Genomic DNA, 22124 nt, shown 5'->3' with positions numbered 1-22124 from the left:
ATCTGAGTTGATAAAGAGGTTTAAAAAGGTGGGTTGAGTTCTGGCTCTCCTTCCCCACAGTGCTTGAAAATTAATTTGATTAACAAAAAGCTCATCCTAAGATTCTCAGTTAACAGAACTGTATTGTTAATTTTAATCTCTTAAAAATTATTTTATCCCAAAGTTGCCCACTTCCATATCTCTATGCCAAGTGGGATTAGGACTCTTGAGACTCAGGTCCAATATTACATGAGGACTCATTCATTTCTGAATTGAGATCCCTTAGATGATTTCTCATATAAGTCCATGTGTCTAATGGAGAATCCAGAATTAGTTGTTTCTCAACAACTAAATCCTAACCAAACCTCTGACATTCGGCCAAAATGCAGATAATTTTAAACATTAGAAAAAAGCATTAAACAACTGAAATATAAAAATTAAAACCAGAAAATCAAATATTTAACAAGCACTGAGGGTTAGGTATCACCTAAACCCAACCTCTAAAAAGTTAGCCACTATCCATATGGATGAGGCTTACACACAGTAACAGCAAACTAAAGAAATTACAAAAGAGAAATGTTAGAAAATAAATTACAGCACTAGCCTAACAACCAGCAATTTCAGTGCTGTAAATACATGCATCGAGTTCATCAGATGAACCAGAATCTCATTACAAAATAGAAATTAAAAGAAAATAAAATAAAAATTGTTCAGAAAGCAAAAACTAAAAAAAACGATAAATCAGAACCAGAGAGGGAAGAAGAGACTGCTTTGACTCACTCTTCTTTCCCTTTTTATAGGGCTCCTTTCCTTCTTTGCACGATTTTCCTCTCCAGCTCAGCAGGTGTTACGCGCTTCTCGCGCGTTACAGGCAGGTGGTCCCCAGCAGCTCCCTCCTCAGACAATCTGAATGGATTGTTGCTCCTTCAACCCGTACGTAAACTTGTGCCCAAAAATCGCTCAGCCTCACTCTCGAAAAGTATCCAGCTCACCACTCAGTAACGGTTTTCTTTTGTCCTTTTTCTAACTCAAAATAGTGGCTAGGTTCTGGTTGTTTCTCAAAGCACTAATCTTCAATGGCTAAGGTTCCGTGGTTTACGAAATTGTGCGATTTGGTGTGTCAATCGGGTAGAAAGGGTGCAAACGATGGAGATGGGTTGAATGAGGGTTAGGGTTCGGTCAGAGAGAAAAGACGTTAGGGTGTTTTTTTTCTGATCCTTGCTTTCACTTTTGTTTTTCTTCTGATCCCTTCAGCTTCCTCTTTTCTTTAACTTGGGCCTTCAACAAAAGATCCAGCCCAATTCCTCCTCTTATCTTCTTCTCTTCCTTTCCTTTTTTCTTCTGGGCTTTAGTATTTTAGGTCCGGCCCATCACTTTCTTTTTGCTTTTCCTTTTCTTTTCTTCTTGCTTCATTTCCTGATGATTGTTAACAAAATGGACCTGTAAAATAACAAGTTTAAGCCCATTAGCACTTAAGCCCATTAAATTTCAGCTCAACATGAATTTTTGGGGTATTTTAATCACAAAAGTCATTCATTTCTCACCAATTACACTCTAAATCATATGTTCTAAGTCTCATTAAAGAGACTTATCATGATCCAATCATCTTTATATAATACTCGTAAGGGTTTTATAATTCTCATTCAACATGAGAATTCAAATTTTCCTACACACCCTTCGATTTCCGTGCTGACATGAGTCCTACATATAATTTTTTTCAACACATGGGTCCCACATGCTTTTTATCTCTACAACATGAGAATTGAATTCTCAATCAACATGAGAAAATCAAACCCCTACTCGTAAATATGAAAATATCAACTAAAATTTGAGGTTCAATTAAGGGTTTTATATATATCATGTTGTAGGAAATTTGTAGAGTCATGTTATTCTCTCAAAAAGTGAAGGCCCTACCTTGTTTTTTTTTTTCTTCTTTCTTTTTTAGTAGGACCCATATCAAATATATTAAAGTAACATATATAAAACCCTCCAATTAAACAACACGATAATGTCAGGAAACTTTAAAGCCTATATAGATTACCGATTTTGGTCATTAGACAAAATATTAGCAAGTACACTATTATGAAATTTTTGTCCACAAAGCTCATTATTTTAAGAGGTGTGCGTGAGCACAGGGAATGTAAAGACTCAAAAGATTATAGAGGTGGATATCTCTAGATCTTTCCTTGTGCATTTCATGCTAAATATCTTCCTGTCTCAATACGATTCATTCAAAATCTCTCATAATACATATAAAGATAAATGATTTATTGATGAACTCTCTCGACCATATGTGCTCAAGAGGAGAGGAGGGGATATTGCAGAAATTAGATTCCCCCTCCCCCGCCTTTATGTTAAAAATAATCCTATAATCCAATTAAATCTGATCCAAATTTAATGGAGTTAGTTCAATTCAAATCGAGCATTAGAAACCTGCTAAATCTAATACAACTCAATCTCGTTCTTATATTCTTAGTTTGGATTTGATTTTCCTTACAACACGACCCACCCTTTAGCACCCATAAGAAAAAGTTAAGATACTTTCAACTTTTACAATGCATACAAAACTCTCTAAAAACAATGCAGAGAATCTAGCTAGCTATAGGCGAAATTCTCGGAAGGGGAGTTGCATACGTAGTTCCCATGTATTGCACGCAAGTGTGCAATAAGGTAAATATAAAAAAATATGGGAAATTATTATTTTATGTTGTAGGAAAATATTTTTCTCTCCTGCACATACATCGACTCGCGTGTTACTTTTTTTTTTCTTTAAGTGAGTGAGTCCTACTCATAACTATCTCTATGATATAAGAGAGCTTCTCTTATGTCACATGAGAATAATAAAGCCAAAAAATATATATAATTAAACATAAAAATGATCTGCTGTGTATGCCTATATGTAGTTCGCTGTGATGCGCCCATGATAAACTTGGCCACCTAGTTTCAACTTTTGTCACACTCTGTTTCATCACACTCTGACATGTCACAAAGACCAAACCAAACTCCAAAGTAGAAACACAAAAACACAAAACAACCCAACCCCGAGAATACTATAGCATAACAGTGTCTGGAACTCGTGGTTATACTTTTTTTTCATGTACATACAAAGCACGAAGTACAAACGCACTTTTAAATCTTCATCTCCTGCACTGCACTGCACTTGACCCATGATAATAAAAATAATATTATCAATTCAGTCACACTCATATTCATCCATCTCTCTCTCTCTCTCTCTCTCTCTCTCTCAAATTCTGCTTCGAAAAAGAATCTAGGGTTTGAAACTCTCTCATTCTTCACCATCTTCACTTTGAGGAAACTCCAAAAGCAACATTGGTTCATTTCTTCATGCTTCAACTACTTATTCATTTTGATTCTCATGTTTTCTTTATGTTCACGCATTTTTAATTTTGATTTTTTTTTTTTTTTTGTTTAGCATATATTGTGAAATTCCACTATCTTTTCCTTCCTTTTTAGCTTTTTTATACGAAATTACGAATTGGTAATTAATATGGGGTGCTTGGGGTTGTTTGTTGTCCTCGGTGATGTTGCTTGTTTTATGATCGTGGCTAATTTAGTTTGAAATTTTCACTAACAAACTTGTTTGCGTGTAATTTGTAAGAGGAATTCATTTATAATTGAAACTGAATTATACTCATACTGCTCCTGCTTCAAGGTTTGACTACCTTGGAGTTTTTTTTTTTTTTTTAAATGCACTCTGTCTCTTAAGTTTTAATTTTTATTTTTTTCTTGAACATGTTTTATGAATTATTTCCATTAATTTTTCCTTTTGGACATTTACGATACTGTATTTTCCACAGTTTTATCTTATATTGCCTTTGATATTGTTGTTGTTCACGAAAGATTGGCATAGATGCCCAATATCACATGCAAAGCTCCAATTCAGTGTGATGCGAATGCCTTCTCTTTTCGTTTGATTAGTTATGACTTTAAGGAACAATACAATGTCATAATTTAATGCTATGTGAATTGGTTCGTGGCTTTGTCAAAATTGAGTTTTTGCATTGTACTTCGGCAGTAAAGTATTCTGTTTTGATACTATTCCTTTTGTCACTATGTTATTTCATTAGTGTTCTTGTTTCTTGTACTAGCTTACTTCTCTAGTGTAATAAATTTATTTCTAAATAGAAGTTTACGCTGATCCACAATTTTTGGGTGCACTTTAGGTAATGATATGACATTTATCCATACAAAGCAAGGGGAAAACTAATCTTCCAGTGGTATGGCAACTGAGAGTCCAATTAGAATCTCAGAAGCTGGGGGGAAATGGCCATCTCTTAAGGAAGCTGCAACTTTTGGTTTACCATCTCGTAACATGGCAACAGAGGACTTGGGTATACTTTTGAAGGCCCATAGGTTTCATGGCATTGGAAGGGATGTCATACCCAATCGAAGCGGCAGTGCACCTCCAAGCATGGAAGGCTCATTTATGGCCATAGAAAACCTAATTTTCCAGAACACCACCCAAAATGCGAGCTTGGCAACTCTTAACAGAGCTATGCAAAAATGTGAGTCTGAAAACCAATTACTAGCTGATCTTGCTTATTTGGCATATTACTATTCCAATGTCAACCTAAATCCTAGACTTCCCCTCCACCCCTCATATCATGGGAAAATGGCTGTCTTTTACACCATATTGGTAGTTTTAGGCTTTAATCAGTAATTGTGGATTGTCTTCTGCAGATGATATCGTTAAAGGTTCTTCACATTTGTCACGAGGGACTCTTGCAACACACAAGGAGGAGTCTGAGGATGATTTGCCCCAACAGCTGTATGATAATGAGTTAGATAAGACTAGTGGAATATGGCACAGGCAAAGTGCAGCTTCAATGGCATCTCAGCACAAAAAATTAGTAGTGGTGATTATTGTGATATAAACTTCTGACTTTGTGAGATCAATTCAGTTTTCTGCATATAATATATAGGTTTAGACATTTATTTCTATTTCTTATTTCTTCTTACATCTGAACACTTTATTTGTCAGAAATTCACCTTTTTCCGCATTTATTACCTTTTCTTTGGGTACTGATCGCAAATTGTGAGAACTTTTATTTTTTTATTTTTTGGTAAGTTGTTGAGTCCAAGGTTTGACTGGAATCAATTGACTTTTTTTTTTTGCCCTCTCCAGATTGATTTTTTGATTGTGAATGCATAATTTTTGTTTTGTTTTAAAATTCAAACTTTCAGGATGATCTTCCCCATACCATGTCAAGTGTATATAATAAGTCTCTTGGAGTGGTGGATGAAATAATTAACCTAGATGCTGGTTCCAGTTCTTCTCATGGTCCTCTTGTCACCACAGTTGATGCTCCTAAACCTTCTGTCGTTGCAGATGACATAAGGCTGTCATCAACTGTGGATTCCCCTGCCCCTGTCACAAGCTCATCATCTCTTGAATCCACTGGAAGCATGGGCTTTAGTGACTTAGATGTTACAATTGAGTCTCAATTAAGGGCTCTTAGTGCATCTAATCTTCCAAATTCAGAAAGCCAGAGTTATGAAGATAAATGGAAGAACAGCTGCCAGAATAATTTGATGCAATGCCTGCAACAAAACAATCCACGTGAAGTTTCTAGCGCCAATTCTCAAAGTGAAAATTGTACATTTGTTGGTACGGAACAGTTTCTTCACAATCCCAGCAACTACTCTTATGATTTCCAGCCAGTACTGCATTCATCGGGGTTTAGTCCTCCACTATATGCTACAGCAGCAGCTTATATGTCCTCAACAAATCCATTTTACCCCAATATGCAGGCCTCAGGCATATATTCTCCGCAATATGTAGGTGGATACCCTTTTAATCCTGCAGCTATTCCTCCATATATTGGTGCATACCCTCCTCATGGTGCTTTACCACTTGTTGATGGGGCTACTGGTTCCAGTTTTACTCTGCAAGCTCCAGGGGTTTCTACTGAGGGAAGCATTTCTCATGAAGCTGAAATGGTACACGCAAACAAGTTCCTTGGACAAGTTGGATATCCTCTGCAGCCTTCTTTTGGTGATCCTATTTACGTGCAATATCATCAGCAACCTTTTGTGGAGGGATATGGTGTTTCTGGTCATATGCTGGCACCAAGAGCAAGTGTTGGTTGCCAAATCGGCCCTTTTGATTCCCAGAAAAGGCCCAATAGTGGTGCTTATTTGGATGACAAAAAATTATATCATCAGAGAAGTGGTGCTAATTTGAACTCTAGAAGAGGTGGGCTAAGTATTCCTAGTTATTTTGGACACCCACCAAATATGAGTTTTGGAGCGCACTATTTAAGTTCCCCACTTTCTAGTCCAGTTTTGCCAGGATACCCACAAGGCAGTCCTGGCCTTCCAGGAGGAAGGAATGAAATGAAATTTTCTCCAGCTTCTGGTAGAAATGGAGGTATATTTTCTGGATGGCAAGGTCAAAAAGCCTTTGACAGCACTCATGACCCCAAAGTTGTTAATTTTCTTGAAGAATTAAAATCTGGCAAAGGTTGCAGATTTGAGTTATCTGATATTATTGGGCATATTATTGAATTTAGGCAAGTAATCTTTTCAATTATCTTTCCACCTATCTCTATCAATTCCTTGACTTTGGGAATTAAGTTCACCATGGTTTTTACATCCAGCGCTGATCAGCATGGAAGCCGATTTATACAGCAGAAGTTGGAAAGTTGCGGTGTTGAAGAGAAGACATTGGTGTTCAAAGAGGTTCTTCCACATGCTTCTAAATTAATGACTGATGTGTTTGGCAACTACGTAATCCAGAAGGTGTGTTTTTGAAGTGATGTACATTGTCGCTAATTTTATGGTTGTCTGGAATCTGTTATGCCCTAATTATTCCTTTTCTCTGCTAAGTTTTTTGAGCATGGAAGCCCTGAGCAGAGGAAGGAACTTGCAAATCGACTTGTTGGTCAGATACTGCCTTTGTGTCTGCAGATGTATGGCTGTCGTGTAATCCAAAAAGTATGTAATTCATATGTATTCATGTAGCTGTATGACGTTAATATATTTATTTCAGTTGCATGACTTGAAAGCTATTGCAATCTGGTTGCAAGTTATGCTCAAGGATTTTAGTGGGTAGGGGGCGCGACTTTGTTTCTTCCATGTTGAACCATAGCATCTATATCGAGATTTATTTATGATTTGGATATGTACAGTTCTTACTTAGGCATTTGCTAGAATTATAGCTTTTTACAAATTGCAATCTAATAATGGGGTTGCTTATTTTGTAAATTTGTCTTTTCTTCCTGTAGCCAACCAAGGTGTAGTTTCCAAGTATTGACAAAATCACTGTGCTTGCAATAGACGAAGACCTCAACTTGTATAATACATGAAAGTATTTAGTCAGAGTAATATCTGCAAGGGATTGATGAAGCTGTGTCCACGTGAATTTATGTGGTTTTTCTTGTATAAACAACAGATAAAAGATGGAATGAAGTAAGACTTTGTCAAAGAGTTTTTTTTTCTCCATTTTGACTACAGTTCAGTGGTAACACTGTTCTTTCGTGACTGAAAGCTCATGGGTTTGAATCCAGGAAACAGTCTCTTTGCAATTATGCAAGGGTAAGGCTGCGTACAAGGATTTCCTTCAACTCACATTCGCTAGTCAGGTTTAACGGGGAGTGAGTTTTTATTTTATTTTATTGTGACTACAGTTGAGTTTTGTAAAACAAAAAACTCACAAAAGCAAATAGTGCTGACACTGATAAACATGATATTATATGAGCATGTTCCTTGCACTCCTTTTTTAGCACTGATCTTCTGTTAGGAACCCACAAGTAAGAGAGCTGAGAGAGAGTAGGGAAGAGAGAAAGAATGAATAGGTATATGTTATTAATAGCTGAATCTCAACAGAGAATGGAGATGATGCTCCTTCCAAAGGGTTTTCCCTTCACAAGGGATTTTTTCCTTTTACAACTAAGCTAATGCTCAGTTCTAACTAATCAATCTCGATGCCCCCCTCCCAAAATTTTATTAACTGGCTAACTTCCTACAGTGAAGCTGTAACTGCCTGATCCCTTCTAAGTACTCTAACTGCTCTATCCCCTTTATTCTTCCTATTATATACCCTCCAAATCTTCTGCTTATTCTTCCAGGTCCTATCATCCTCCTTTTTTTTTTAAGGTTTCCTTGACAGCTAGTACTAGGAAAAGCCAATGGAATGTCTTTTTTTCTTTTTCCCTATCCCCCTAGTATTAGATTGTAGGACTTGGTGCTCAGCTAATGCCTTTGATTATTCTATAGAAGAATGTACAGTAGCACAATTGAAGGTTGGCTGACTGCTTTCCTGTAACTTTGTTGTTTCAATGTTTTTGTTCAAAATGTGATTCGTTTGTTAGTTAAGAAAGTTGAAATTTGAAAAAAGTTTTGGCTACAAATCAAGCTTAAATTGAGAGGTTATATTATCGAATTTATTTCAATTTTGTGACTGTGCAGGCACTTGAGGTTATTGATCTTGTACAGAAAGCTCAGCTTGTTCATGAGCTAGATGGAAATGTTATTAGATGTGTTCGTGACCAAAATGGGAATCATGTAATACAGAAGTGCATTGAATCTATTCCAATCGAAAAAATTGGCTTTATAATATCTGCATTTCGTGGTCAAGTTGCCATTCTATCTATTCATCCTTATGGTTGCCGAGTCATACAGGTAAGGTTATTGCATTTTCCTTTTTCAAGAAAAAATTAATTTTTCTTTGGTTGCACATTTAGTCCTATGATTTGTTTCTTGTAGAGAGTTCTGGAGAATTGCTCAGATGAGGTTCAATGTCAGTTTATTGTGGATGAAATCTTGGAGTCAGCTTGTGCTCTTGCTCAGGACCAGTATGGTAATTATGTTACTCAGGTTAGTTGCTATCTCTCTCTCTCTCTCTCTCTGTTTATTGTAATATTGATTATTAGCAGCAGGTGGTGGTTATGATGCATAGTAGAAACTGAATCAAGTTGGAGGTATATGTATGCCTTTCCTATCATTTATACAATTATAAATAGCAACATATGCACTGTCTGCATTATTGAATTAACCAGGTTTGTGGCTCCAAGCCACCAACCTCTGATTACATCTATAACAGTCCTGCTTTCTCTTTACAATAGCATGATTTGTGACAGTCTCAGCAGGTGCTACATTGCTATTTCACTCTTCAAAGTTTTTGTATTTTTACTCCTTTTCTATTCTACTTTGCACTTACTTTTTTTCCTAAGCTTTGTTGAATTTTCTGTTTGTCAGATCACTTTTTAACATAACACTCGATCTCAAATGTAATCGTAGGTTTTCCATATTCCTTTTCTGCTTTGATGATTTTTTCTGTTGCTTTTTATATTTCTTGTATAATTTATCAATCATCCTCTCTTGTATATCATCTCATACAAGCAGTTACCCCATTTCAAAGAAATTTCATATAATTTATTGTTGTAACAGTCCCATTGTAATAGTTCCACATATTATAATAATTTTAAATTATTTTGTTGCTAGGATAGGTCATTAGTTCCCGTAGATTGAGCCGTATTTTAGGAAAGTAATGATTTGGTCTAGCCTTTATATTTGTAATGTGCCGTACAGATTCAATCAATTTATTCAGAAATAATATTCAGTCCTTTTCATTACAGCATGTGTTGGAGAGAGGGAAGCCTCAAGAAAGGAGCCAAATTATTAGCAAGTTGGCAGGACATATTGTACAATTGAGTCAGCATAAGTTTGCATCAAATGTTGTTGAGAAATGTTTGAAGCATGGTGATGCCACTGAACGGCAGTTGTTAATTGCAGAGATTATTGGGCATGGCGAACAAAATGATAATTTGTTGGTGAGTCTAAAATTTTCAAGGCTAATCACATTTTACTAGTTAATAAAATATTCATATAGGGGATTATACCCCTAAAACTGGCATCGAACAAAAATTGCTATCTAGTTATTTGAAAAAGTTGTTAGATTAGAGTTTTTGTTTGCTTGCTTGCTTCTTCTTTCTTTCTTTTTTATGATGAAAAATATTATATGGGCAGAAATTGTTTAGCTTGTCCCTTAAAGCGGAGGCTGAACATCAACATTGTTTTTTGTTTTCTAACCTTATACCCAGCACAGAAGTAAGAAATACCTGTTATCATGAAAAGGTGAGGGAAACTAACTATTAAATTTAATTACCAAGCATATTTTTTTCAAGATCCACTCCATTAATTCAGCCTTATATGACTGGATGGTTCAAATTGAAAATTTAATAATAATTGCCCGAGTCCTTTGCTATTTGGCATTGTCAAAAGGCGTATCTCAACTCAAGTGTTGCAAGTGTCTTCCTTGAGAGACTGCTAGCGGTAAATTTGAGTGTCCTTTTAATTCTTTTTCCCCACTAAAGTATTCCTTTGTCCTTTGTAGACCAGCGAACGATCTTAGTTTATTTCTCATATATTTTATGAAGTTTATTCTTGACCATCTTAATTATTCTTGAGCATTACATTATGTTCATTTATAACTAGAGTGAGACGTGCATGTTGGGGTTTGTACTCTTGCTTACTAAAACATGCTTAATTTCTTTGCATTGCAGACAATGATGAAAGACCAATTTGCAAATTATGTGGTCCAGAAGGTTATTGAAATCTGTTCTGAAAATCAGCGAGCAATGTTACTTTCTCGCGTTAAAGTTCATGCTCATGCTTTGAAGAAATACACTTACGGAAAACACATCGTGGCTCGGTTTGAACAGCTACATGGAGGTGTGTTCTCTAGTACTTCGGTTTACTTTGGTTGACAGTACAGAAATCATGGTACTTTAATAAAGCACAATTGCATTCTTCTAGTAATATATAATGGGGTAGGTAGGGAGTTCCTGAGAAAAATAAGCTCCAGCTTTGCCCAAGTGGCATTGACTCTCTTTTGGTATATTGAAGAGAGTTTAACTAAATTATGGGATAAAAGAATAATATTTAATCTTTCTGGTTTGAGTTAAGATAATCCAGTAGAATCAGTCATGAACTTTTGGATTAAACTCGTTTACAGTGATGTATATCAGTATATGGATAGCATCTCTCAGCCTTTAGGGGGACGAGTGACTGTTAAATTTCTTTCTATTGCCAGATATTAGTATTGAGAACATTTTGAGAATGATCACTTGGGGATGTTTATGGCTTAATTCACTGAGAGACGACTCCAAGCAGATGTATATTTATATAATGAGTAAATACAATCATATCCCATCATTATAGCTATTACAACTAAACTGAATCAAAACGAATAATCTATATACGGTTAAGTGTTTAATTTTAGGAAGCTAATGATATTCGACACAAGTCACTGCTTAAATTTGTGGAATGAGGAAACTTATTCCTGAATACCTTAATACATCCAACTGCCTTCAAATGAAACACTTGGATAGATGAGCAACAAACTCCCCCATAAGACTCCATCTTTTATTCCTTCTTATCCTATATTTTTCATGCAGAAAATGAAACACTTGGATCATGATGGCAATACAGAGGGTCTCGCATAATGTTTCTGTTCTGTGGCATGCAAACACCACAGCTAACACGTATTCTGTATCACAGGAGATAGATGAGACGTTGATCTCTGACCTGCTATTGAATAAACCTTTCCTACTACTCCTGTGGCTCCATATTGACCTTCATAGTTACGACATTCATGGCTTCAAGAAACATTGGTGCATGCACATATGTTCAAAACTTAAACTCAATGTAATTATGTCATTTAAGTAATTGGTTTGAATTATTGAGTGTAATTATTTGGAAGGGAAACCTTCCTGATGTAAATTTACTGGATTTTCTCTGCTTAGTGCTTACTGTGGTTTTCTTTGAGATAAGGGCTGAGGGCAGTCAAGGAGTCTTGAACTCAATCACCCCTTCTTTCCTCACCTCAATATCAACTCCCTTGTTCTTGTGGTTATATGTTGATTTAATTGAGCATTGTTAATAGGGGGAGCTGATCCTTGATAAGCTGGAGCTCGAGTTAATCTTCTATAGGTAAAGGATGGCTTTCTGCCGGAAATTATAAGTTCTTTTTTTAGTCTCCTAAACCGGTTTATCCTTTGGACTAATTGGATCCTAAGCGGAGGTGGTTCTCCAAGATCATTTTTTTCATTCACAGGGTTAGAACTCGAGACCTTTCGTTAAGGAATATAAGCTCCTTATCACTTGTACTAATGGTGTTTGGTAATAGACCAAGTTTTTAAATAAACCAATAAATTAAATAAGTCAATAAATATATCTTTCTATGATATTATGACTAAACTTTAATGAGGAAGGATATACTTACCACCAAAAAAGTTTATCACATTTACAACCAACTTAATCACTGTTGATTTTCGTCAATCTAACGGTTATAATTTATTGGAAATTATTGGATCACATTTATTAATAAGTATCAATTCCTAATAAATTATAACTGTTAAATTGACGGAAATCAACGGTGATTAGGTTAGTTGTTAATGTGGTATACTTTTTTGGTGGTAAGTATATCCTGTCTCAAATTTAATATAATAAGTAATAGTACATTACTTATATTTAAGTAAGCTAAGTCTAAAAAAGCTTTATTTTTTTGGTAAATCTAAAAAAGCTTTTTTAATAGCTTAAAACTTAATATTTTTATTAAGTTTGTAAGAAAATATTGAATAAACTTATTTGATAAATAAACCTAGATCTTTATTCTATTAAATAAATTCATTCGAAAAAATAAATCTAGATCTAAATAGACTTAATATGAGTTAAGCCGTTTGCAAATTTTAAATTTACTTATATTTAAACTTAGTTGAAAAAGTCATAGTAACGAAGGTTCTTTGACCATTAAGGGATGCATGAATTATTTTTTTTGTGTCCGTTTGGTACACACCCAAAATAATTTTTTGATAGGAAGCGTTTAGTTTAGGCGTCGGGTTCCCATGAAATTACTTTTATAATTTTTTTAATAAATATTCTGAGGAATTCATTAATGTTATTTTAAGTATTAAGGGCTTTGGATGGTTAAAATCGTGCCACGTGACACAGTTCACGAGTTTCCTATGAACAGATATGTGATACTCATTAAAAAATACAAAAATAATTTCACAGGTCCAGACCGCGGAACTGAACACCTCCCAAAAAAAAAAAATAACTTCGGAAAAGTACCAAACATGTAAAATGCACATTATAACACCCCAAATGATCGAATAACCTCGAAATATATCATTAAAATGACAATGTAAAAAAGTTACAATATTAAATAAATAAATATTAATCTAAAACCACTCCCTTGCACCAGTGGTCAAATGATTAATTTTATTGGCCAATTATTAATTCAAATAAGAGAAAAATGTATATCATTTCAAAGGATATAAAGTTCTATCATTGTAAATGAGAGAAAAAGATAAATAAAAGAGGAGAGAGTGAACCAAAAAATATAAAGTGAAAGAGTAAAATGACACAAGTTGTATCATTTAAAAGGACAAACATTTTTTCCTTAATAACGATGTTAACATAATCTTAAATGATTTTTTTGTTGAAAGAAAAGAAAAGTACTTGTGTATCTGTCGTGCAATGGCATGAACACCACTCCAAAAAAAGAAATAGCAAAATATGAAATGTAATAAATCTGAAACCTTAAGAAAATTGCAGCATAACTCAAAATATTAGTAACACCACACAACTATACTCATCATTTGAAAAACTACTTGTATTCTAGAATAGGCCCCCTGAAATTAAAGCATAAAGGTTACCGAATGTAGGTACTAAGTACTGCAAAAATGAAAGATTTTACAAAGCACACAAAATTTTATGCAAAATGGCCCGGGATCCCCAAGAACACCTGTTATAACAACATACCATAAAAATACCCTCCCAAGGCTACAACAAATTTGAGTGATGGAACGTGCAAGAGTATCCTTCGTGACCCAAGCAAGATGCAGTTCGTAATGCCCATTAATAACTAATAAATGACAAGGTATGCGCACGACTTTGAGGCAAATGCTTCAAAAGCGATCCTTCCGCTTCCGACCCGTGTACTTGGTATCTGGAGGAACAGCATTTCCTCTTCTTCTCATCTGCTCCTTCTTCCTTAGTAACCATTCCCTTCCCTTACCGCTCTTATTCTTTTTCTGTTTTTTCCGGGGTCTGTGCCTGTCTGAGATACATACCTGCAGTATTTGTATTTTTTGTTTAATAAAGTAAACTAGTTATAAGTAAGTGCATGAGTAAGGCATCTAAATAAGCAACTAGTCAACAAATTTCGCATGTTCAGAATCTGGAACAAATTTATAAATAGTTAGTTACTGATTTATAAATGCAACCAACAAATCAAATAAAGCATAAATCAATACTAGGATGAAAGCTATACTTTTAGAAGGATTATTATTATTATTATTTTTTTTTAAGTTCAGTATATCTTTTTAAAGCCCCTTAATTGAATTCATAAATGTGGCAAGACTCACCGTCTGATTTTCTTCATCTTCATTGTCATCATCAGAGCAACTCTCTCCATCTTCATCTTTACCTTTGGACATGGATGCATTTACTGACCGTTGACCACATGTGAGAACAAGAAACTCTTTTCTCCTCTTAGAACTATCATAAGACAATTGTTGTGCAGTTAGTGGAATACCATGTTCAAGAAGACTAAGCAATGATGCTTATCAAAAGAAATCATAGCTAAAACTACATCGAAAAAAACACAAATACCTTTAGAATCAAATATAATAACTTTTGTTTAGGTGTGTGGTAGTGTACATATATTAGCGGCGGAAGATAGGACTGAGTTAGGAGGGTTGACCATCATAATAAATCTATATATACATGAAGTGAGGAGAGGGAATCCACAGTGCAACAAAGTATATCCAGATACATAACACGTTTGTAATAATCCTTGTCGCATCCTTTCCTACCATAGTGTATGCTAAGGGTGCACCTTTTCAGGCAAGGAAAGTATACAGTTTGAGATGATTCATTTCATTTCAAGATATTCAATAAATTTCAGCTGGTGCTTAACAAATAATGTTAAACAAAACAGGCATTGACAGGAAAACAGCAGAATCGATGACAGACAACACTTGAGCTTCATAAAATTCTTTTACTTTTTCTCAGCAAAATGCAAAAACTTAAATTTAATTTTTTTTCACAGGATTGTTAGTCTGTCACATCCCCATCCAGTTTGAGATAAAGGTGATGTTAATGTTGACGGTTAGTTTATGATTAGAGTAACAAACAGAAAACAAAACATATTACGCAGATTGATAGAACAAACACTAAAAAATTCAGAAATGTTTTTCTAACACATTATTTTGATGAAAATAATGAGCCCTAGTAGTATTGTAAGATTTATTCATACCTGTGTGGAAAATCCACCACTATACCACCAGCAAATCCAGCATGCATTGCAGCATTCAAAATTAGTTCACGCTGCTCTATATTTTCAGGATACACTTGAAATACTGCTCTAGCCCCATTTGCTAAGCATCTGTATAAAGATGTAAAAAAAGCCCTACAAAAGAAATTGGCATTATATGTTAAGTTGTTAACAGAGTATCAAATATAAAATCCAGTATAATCAAATCTTAATATAGATTGTAAGGTGAAAGAATAAGTAGAAGAACTGTGCAAGTTTCGCTGAGCTTAGAGTTTAAAGAGACTCAAAATATACAGGTATTGAAATAATGAAAAGCAGCACGATAAATATGAAAAGGAACATACTTCAATCTTAATCGAGGATTGTGAGAGGATTTATCAGCATTGCATAACCACTGCATTATCATATAAAAATCCAGAAAATTAAGAATGAAAACGAGACAAACTCCACCAAACTTGGTAGAAACACATCACTCATTCACATGGGAAAAAAACAAAATGGGGCATTGATTTTCAGAAATCAACCTGGGGAACTCATTCACACAAATCATTTTTCGTTTAATTTTCTCATTTATCGAAAGCACACCTGAACAGCAGATATACTGATGGCCCCATCAATAACTCCAGGACGAATCCCTAAACCCTGAAAGCAAATATAAAGTGAATGAAAAACAGTAAGGCAAGATACAGAACATGCATGTTATTTCCTAGGAAAGAAGTTATTTGCTGTACATCAACATCATGATCTGAAAAATCACAAAAGGGTATTTAATAAAATGGAAAGGGGAAATTGAGATTTAAAATTAATTGGAATAGCAATAATACTGATAAAGGTGAAAGAAATTATGTAAATAATATACCTGACCCATGTCACCAAGTAAAAGGTCACCCTCAACCTCTCGTTCCAACGCAATATCTAAGATTTGGCAAAATAAAATATATTAGCAAACAAGAAGAAGCAAAATAGATAGTAATGAGAAAATTTTTAATTAAAAGAATGGAAAACATACTAAGCATTGATGGTGAAATGTCAAGACCAATCCAATGTTGTCCATTCTCTGAGAGTGTCTCACCGCTAAGTCCCGATCCACAACCTACACAAAGAAATCATTAATAATCACAAATAATACACGGAGAATTTGATGTAAGAGAGAGAATAATTAAATTAAATTAAATTACCAATGTCAAGGAGTAATTTAGGAACGTTGTCATCAGGCAAAGCAAGTAGCTCCACGGCTCTCTCTGACAGAGTCGCCTTTTCCACATACAGAATCAGATTAATAAATATTAATTCGTTTCAAAAAAAGAGAATTGAATGGAATTGTGAAGAAGAAGAAGGAAAACCTGAATTTCCACAATACGGGAAGAAGAGGTGTACTTGCGTGCTTCAGCATCGTCGTAGAATATCTCAGGTGGCGCTACCACCTCTGGTCTCGAGCCCATCGCTCACAGAAATTAATTACCTTTCTATGATTTTTCACACCTCACACAGACAAAAACCCTAAACCCCCATTTTGTGACGCGCCCCAATTCACACCTCGATTAATATTTATATTTTTATTATGGGTTTCGATTTTCAAAGTATATTATTATGCTATATGTAGACACATATTGTGCGGGGCACAAAAATCTTGCTTTCATGATTTATTTTCATATATATTTTTTTCAGATAATATTTAATTTTTTATAAACTCTTGCAAATTAAATTATGTCATTGATAATATACTCTTGAGTAGAATATTACCGGTCAGATATAATGTAGTTTGTAAGTTTATAAAAAACGAATTTGTCAATATAACCCTCTACTCATTCTTTTGTAGGAAATGTTATATTTACAAACTTTTTATTTACAAACTCTTACAAATTACATTAAGTATAACTGGTCATACTTCAATTAAAAGTGTAAGACCAGTCATACTTAATATAATTTGTAAAAAAAAAAATTGTAAAAGGATACTTTTTTTTATTTTTTTATATGTAAAAAGTATTTTTAAATTTTAACATTAAATAATTTTTCCATTAAAAATATTTTTCATATATTACATTTAAATATAAAATAGTTTTAACTTAAAAAAATCCTTTTAAAAAATCAAGACATGAAAATTATTTTTTCAAAAACTCATTCAACAGGCTTGAATTTGTGGAAAAAAAAAATCATATCATATCAGCCGAGTTATTAGTAAATAACCAATTTATATATGTTGTTGCATAAGCTTATGTTGCACTGACATGAAATATGGAATATGATACTATATTTTAACATGTTAATTCTAAAAAAATGTTAGATTCGACACATTAGGATACATTTTGATATCAAATAATATTTTTAATTTACGTAGTGTATATTATATTTAATATTCAATAATTTAACAAAAAAAATAAAGCTAAACTTATAATATCCATAATTTTTGCAAATAAACATAAAATATCTCAAATATTTAAATTAAACTCAATAAAATAGTAATCGTAATCTAACGAATCTAATAGTTGGAACTAAATAGGCAATGCAACGTAACCTTCGAACCTTTTTTGAGTCTCTGCAACGCGTGTTGAAATATTGAAAAATGTGAAGTGTTGAAGAGTATCAGACACGACACGTTAGGATTTTTGAAGTGTCACTTCATAGGCAGAAGCTATACCAGTCATTCTTGAAATTGATTATGTACTAAAATATTTATACTTATAAAAAAAATCGTATGTGCACTTTATTAATGCATATATAATATTCATATTCGTATGACACAATCCACATGATGGGATTTAGTTTTTAAGGATAAAGTAATTAACATATCACTTTTCTTCTAATCTGTTTTTTTGGTGATAACACTTTTATACTAATTTAAATGATCTTTTTTTATTTGGATAACCTAATTTAAATAATCTAAAGCGTGTGTGTGATACATGTCAAAATAGTGTGTACATTAATTGGATCAGTGTGCGCACAAAGTACTGTATCCATTATCCCGAAAATTCTTAGTATTTTATATACTTTGAACTCATTCTTTTTACCCATTGAGACTATTGAAATTGGTGCATTTTCATATATAATTTAGAAATTATGTTGTTCACAAGTGAATATTTGGAGAATCAATAGTATCGTTGGGTGTCCGTCATGCATTTGCCAGCATGCATGTTATTAGTGGTGGAGCTATCTACAGGTTAGAACTTAAAAGGTCATGCCTCCCAAAAGCCATATCATTAAAAACTACATAGTACTGTGTTTTTTCTTTGCTTGTTTGGGCTTAAAGCCCTCCCTCAATACCAAAAAAAAAAAAAAAAAAGACTACATAGTGAGGCATAATGTTTTTTTTTTTTTTGTGTGGATACATGTTTTTTTTTTTTGGATACAGTGAGGCATAATGTTATGTTACGAAATACCAGCTCCAAATAATGGCCATTAGTATTATCATTAACGTTGAACGTCAAAATTGCTACTTGGAGAAAAGGAAGAAATTAAGAATTAATGTTGTTTTCTTTAGTGTGGAAGAATGAAACCCGATGAAGAAAAAGAAAAATGAACAAATTCAGAAGCTGAGTTTTATTGCCTAACGCAAACGGAGCAACAAGTTTATTGATAAACGAAAGCTAGCGTGCATGCATTGTTGCATTGGGTTTGTAGCTAAAATTCTGACTATTTCATGCAACAACCAACCTTCATATGAAATTCATTTCATCTAACTGAATACAGCATTTACGGCCGAGAGTGAAGCAACTTTCAATTTTTTTTTATTTTCCTAAACAGAGACCTATAACTATATATGAGACATCTCTAATGAACCTCTTAAATCATTAACTTTTTTCAGACCTTTGATTCCACAACAAAAGCAAACATGCAAGTAATCTTCAAAGGCTGTTACTCCGTGAGGCCAATGGAACCAACATGGTGTGGTCGCATACCTTTATCAGAGTGGGATCAAATAGGAATCATAACTCACGTGCCAACAATATACTTCTACCGTCCCTCACAAAACTGGCTTTCGCAAGAGTCTACAATAGTTACCACCTTGAAAGACTCGCTAAGCCGAGTCCTAGTGCCGTTTTATCCATTAGCTGGTCGTTTACAATGGATAGGAAATGGTCGTTTAGAGCTTGAGTGCAATGAGTTAGGTGTTCGGTTCATCGAAGCTGAGTCCTTATCAAGTTTAGATGATCTTGGTGACTTTTCACCCTCTTCGGAGTACCGTTACCTTGTCCCAAGTGTAGACTATAGCGTCCCAATTCATGAGGTGCCTCTAGTTCTGATTCAGCTGACGAGGTTCAAGTGTGGTGGCATTAGCATTGGAACAACAATTTCACACGCTGTTGCGGATGGACCAAGTGCCATGCACTTCATTACTGAGTGGGCAAGGCTTGCACGAGGTGAAGCTTTGCAAACGGTGCCGTTTCTTGATCGAAAAGTGTTGCGTGCAGGCGAACCTCCTTTGGTGCCACCATGTCATGATCATGATCATGATCATGATCATTCGGAGTTCAATCTCCCTCCTCTGTTGCTCGGTCAATCTGAGAATACAGAGGAAAGGAAGGAAAAAACCACTGTTGCTATCATCAAACTGAGCAAAACTCAAGTTGAGATATTGAAAAAAACAGCAAATGAGAGTTGGCATAGACCTAGCAATGACCGTGGTTTTACCCGGTATGAGACGGTAACCGGTCACGTATGGAGAAGTGCATGCAAGGCTAGGGGGCATAAACAGGACCAACCAACGGCATTAGGTGTTTGTGTTGACTCAAGGTGTCGCATGCAACCTCCTTTGCCAAAAGGGTACTTTGGGAATGCTACTTTGGATGTGGTTGCTACTAGTCTTGCGGGTGATTTGGTTTCAAAGCCATTAGGGTATGCGTCGAGTAGAATAAGGGAAGCGATTGAGAAGGTTAATGATGAGTATGTGAGGTCAAGGATTGATTTCTTGAAGAACCAGGAGGATTTGACTAGGTTTCAAGATCTTCATGCAATATTAGGGAGTGACAAGGGGCCTTTCTATGGGAACCCAAATCTGGGTGTGATTAGTTGGTTGACTTTACCAATCTATGGGCTTGATTTTGGGTGGGGGAAGGAGGTTTATATGGGTCCAGGAACACATGAGTCTGATGGAGATTCTTTGCTTCTTCCTGGTCCTGATGGGGATGGATCTTTGCTTGTTGCTATTTGTCTCCAAGTGGTCCATATGGATGCGTTTACGAAGCATTTCTATGAAGACATTATGGGAGTATGATCATAGGGAAGATTGCATGGGAAAGATAAAAATAAGTTGTTGGACAGCTTCTGAACTTAAAATAACCTAAACAAAATAAGGAGAAATTAATTCAATCAAATATATGACCATTGTGTTTGTTGCATTGTAATCTTGTTTACTATTGTTATGAACTTAATTATAATATATCATGGTTCGTGTTTAATTACTTAATTACGAAACAAATATCAAGTCCAAAAAGAAGAATATGTCTGACTGAAAATTAATCTTATAGGCCATACCATTTTTCTGTCCTTAAGAAAATTTCATTGGTTTTTATTCGATCTATATTTAAATTTCGTTTTTTAAATTGTTCGCCGTTCTTGTCTGTACGTTGTATGAAGAATTATGAACAATGAATATTTGTTTAATAGTAAATGACTAAATGTCATTGTATATATCAATCTTAATCGTTACTTAAATATGCTTGATGTGTTATGAATTTTATTCCTATCCATGTAGTCTTTTTTTTTTTGATACATGAATCGAAATTCATGTAGTCTTCTAATATTCTATAGAAAAAGATTATTACAGAAAATCCAAATAACATTATTGTAATTACAAATGAGTCAATCTTTAGTAATTGTCTTCTTTTTAAGTGTACTTTATTTTATTTATATAAAAACAGGATATTTCAAGGCAACAAAGAAAAATGATAGAAGCAAGAAAAGGAAACAGATGTAAAATTACGGATGGTATTGAATGTAGAAGTAGTTTAAATTTTATTTTCATAGCATGTTTAGTCAATTTGCCTGTAATTGAGTCAGGTGTGATGATATACGAACCAAAAAAAAAAGTGATATACCACTAACACTAATGGAAATTTTGGGTCAAATGAAATTGAATCAATTAAAGTGTAGGGTGAAATTTATAAATCAAATGAAAGTGATAATTATTTATGGAAAAATTCATGGGGTGAGTTTCTTTAAATATTTAGAATATTAAATCGTAATTTTAATTGATAATTATCAATATTACACTTTAAAATCTTAATCCAGATACTTTATAAAAATGATCAAAATATTGTATGATTTAAACTAACGCAGTACTTCTGATTTTTTTTTTTTGGTAAATAGTACTTCTGATTTTAATTTAGAGGTATATTGGATTGAGATTTTAAAGAATTTTAATGGATTATTTTTGGACAAAAAAATCCATTGGTATTCAATTAAAATTTTAAAGGATTGAAAAAAGTCATGTAATATTTGATTAGGATTTTAAAAAATTATTTTAAAGTTATCCAAATTCGGTGATATTCAATCATAATTTTAAACAAAAGAAGAACAATCTTGTGGTATTAAAAAATCTGACGATTTTAGTGAATTTTTTATTAGTGTGGATTCCGTGTGATTTTTTAGTGAGAAATATAAATAGAATGTCTCTCACAATCTCACTTTAATCCTATGATTTTTTGATATTTGTCTATTGTAGTGTTTTTTTTTTCTTTGACGGGTTGAACCGCCCAAAACCAGGTTCCGCCATAAGAGCTTCGTTAAATTTCAAAAATAACATATTTTTTAGTGATTTTCATTATAAGACAATCCAACAAGATTCTAATATAATCCATCTCAAAAACAGCAAAATTTTAAGAGATTTTGGAAGTTTAAAAAT

General features: G+C 34.0%; 3 protein-coding genes across 3 annotated transcripts; 2 read left to right on the top strand and 1 right to left on the bottom strand.

The window, feature by feature from the left end:
- Nucleotides 1-3054: 3054 nt before the first annotated feature.
- LOC133305358 (pumilio homolog 6, chloroplastic-like) lies at nucleotides 3055-11789 on the top strand. The gene is made up of 11 exons (XM_061505556.1): nucleotides 3055-3312; nucleotides 4164-4505; nucleotides 4681-4856; nucleotides 5185-6512; nucleotides 6600-6741; nucleotides 6829-6936; nucleotides 8410-8622; nucleotides 8707-8817; nucleotides 9579-9773; nucleotides 10506-10674; nucleotides 11400-11789. The coding sequence occupies exons 2-11, from the start codon at nucleotides 4220-4222 to the stop codon at nucleotides 11420-11422; spliced, it is 2751 nt and encodes a 916-aa protein (XP_061361540.1). The 5' UTR covers nucleotides 3055-3312; nucleotides 4164-4219; the 3' UTR covers nucleotides 11423-11789.
- A 1782-nt stretch (nucleotides 11790-13571) lies between these two features.
- Nucleotides 13572-16813, bottom strand: LOC133305365 (18S rRNA (guanine-N(7))-methyltransferase RID2). The gene is made up of 9 exons (XM_061505565.1): nucleotides 16627-16813; nucleotides 16462-16537; nucleotides 16293-16376; nucleotides 16143-16198; nucleotides 15869-15925; nucleotides 15628-15677; nucleotides 15266-15418; nucleotides 14373-14505; nucleotides 13572-14078 (listed from the first exon to the last, which is right to left on the bottom strand). The coding sequence occupies exons 1-9, from the start codon at nucleotides 16723-16725 to the stop codon at nucleotides 13914-13916; spliced, it is 873 nt and encodes a 290-aa protein (XP_061361549.1). The 5' UTR covers nucleotides 16726-16813; the 3' UTR covers nucleotides 13572-13913.
- A 2287-nt stretch (nucleotides 16814-19100) lies between these two features.
- On the top strand, nucleotides 19101-20495 carry LOC133305446 (spermidine hydroxycinnamoyl transferase). Its single transcript, XM_061505672.1, has one exon. The coding sequence runs from the start codon at nucleotides 19113-19115 to the stop codon at nucleotides 20493-20495; it is 1383 nt and encodes a 460-aa protein (XP_061361656.1). The 5' UTR covers nucleotides 19101-19112.
- Nucleotides 20496-22124: the final 1629 nt, after the last annotated feature.

This window comes from Gastrolobium bilobum, unplaced genomic scaffold (assembly GCF_033153095.1).
Source record: "Gastrolobium bilobum isolate Gb01-03AN ecotype WA unplaced genomic scaffold, APGP_CSIRO_Gbil_v1 utg1221, whole genome shotgun sequence".
NCBI classification, from domain to species: domain Eukaryota; kingdom Viridiplantae; phylum Streptophyta; class Magnoliopsida; order Fabales; family Fabaceae; genus Gastrolobium; species Gastrolobium bilobum.
This window is presented reverse-complemented; position numbering and strand designations above follow the sequence as displayed.

Bases quoted from the DNA above. Each gene is read 5' to 3' on its own strand.
- LOC133305446 (XM_061505672.1), top strand. From the start codon at position 19,113: ATGCAAGTAATCTTCAAAGGCTGTTACTCCGTGAGGCCAATGGAACCA.
- LOC133305358 (XM_061505556.1), top strand. From the start codon at position 4,220: ATGGCAACTGAGAGTCCAATTAGAATCTCAGAAGCTGGGGGGAAATGG. The intron at 6,937-8,409 runs GTATGTAATTCA...GTGACTGTGCAG, and splicing joins GCTGTCGTGTAATCCAAAAA to GCACTTGAGGTTATTGATCT. The intron at 8,623-8,706 runs GTAAGGTTATTG...TGTTTCTTGTAG, and splicing joins ATGGTTGCCGAGTCATACAG to AGAGTTCTGGAGAATTGCTC.
- LOC133305365 (XM_061505565.1), bottom strand. From the start codon at position 16,725: ATGGGCTCGAGACCAGAGGTGGTAGCGCCACCTGAGATATTCTACGAC. The intron at 15,926-16,142 runs GTATATTATTTA...ATTTGCTTTCAG, and splicing joins TACTTGGTGACATGGGTCAG to GGTTTAGGGATTCGTCCTGG. The intron at 14,506-15,265 runs GTATGAATAAAT...GTCTTATGATAG, and splicing joins GTGGTGGATTTTCCACACAG to TTCTAAGAGGAGAAAAGAGT.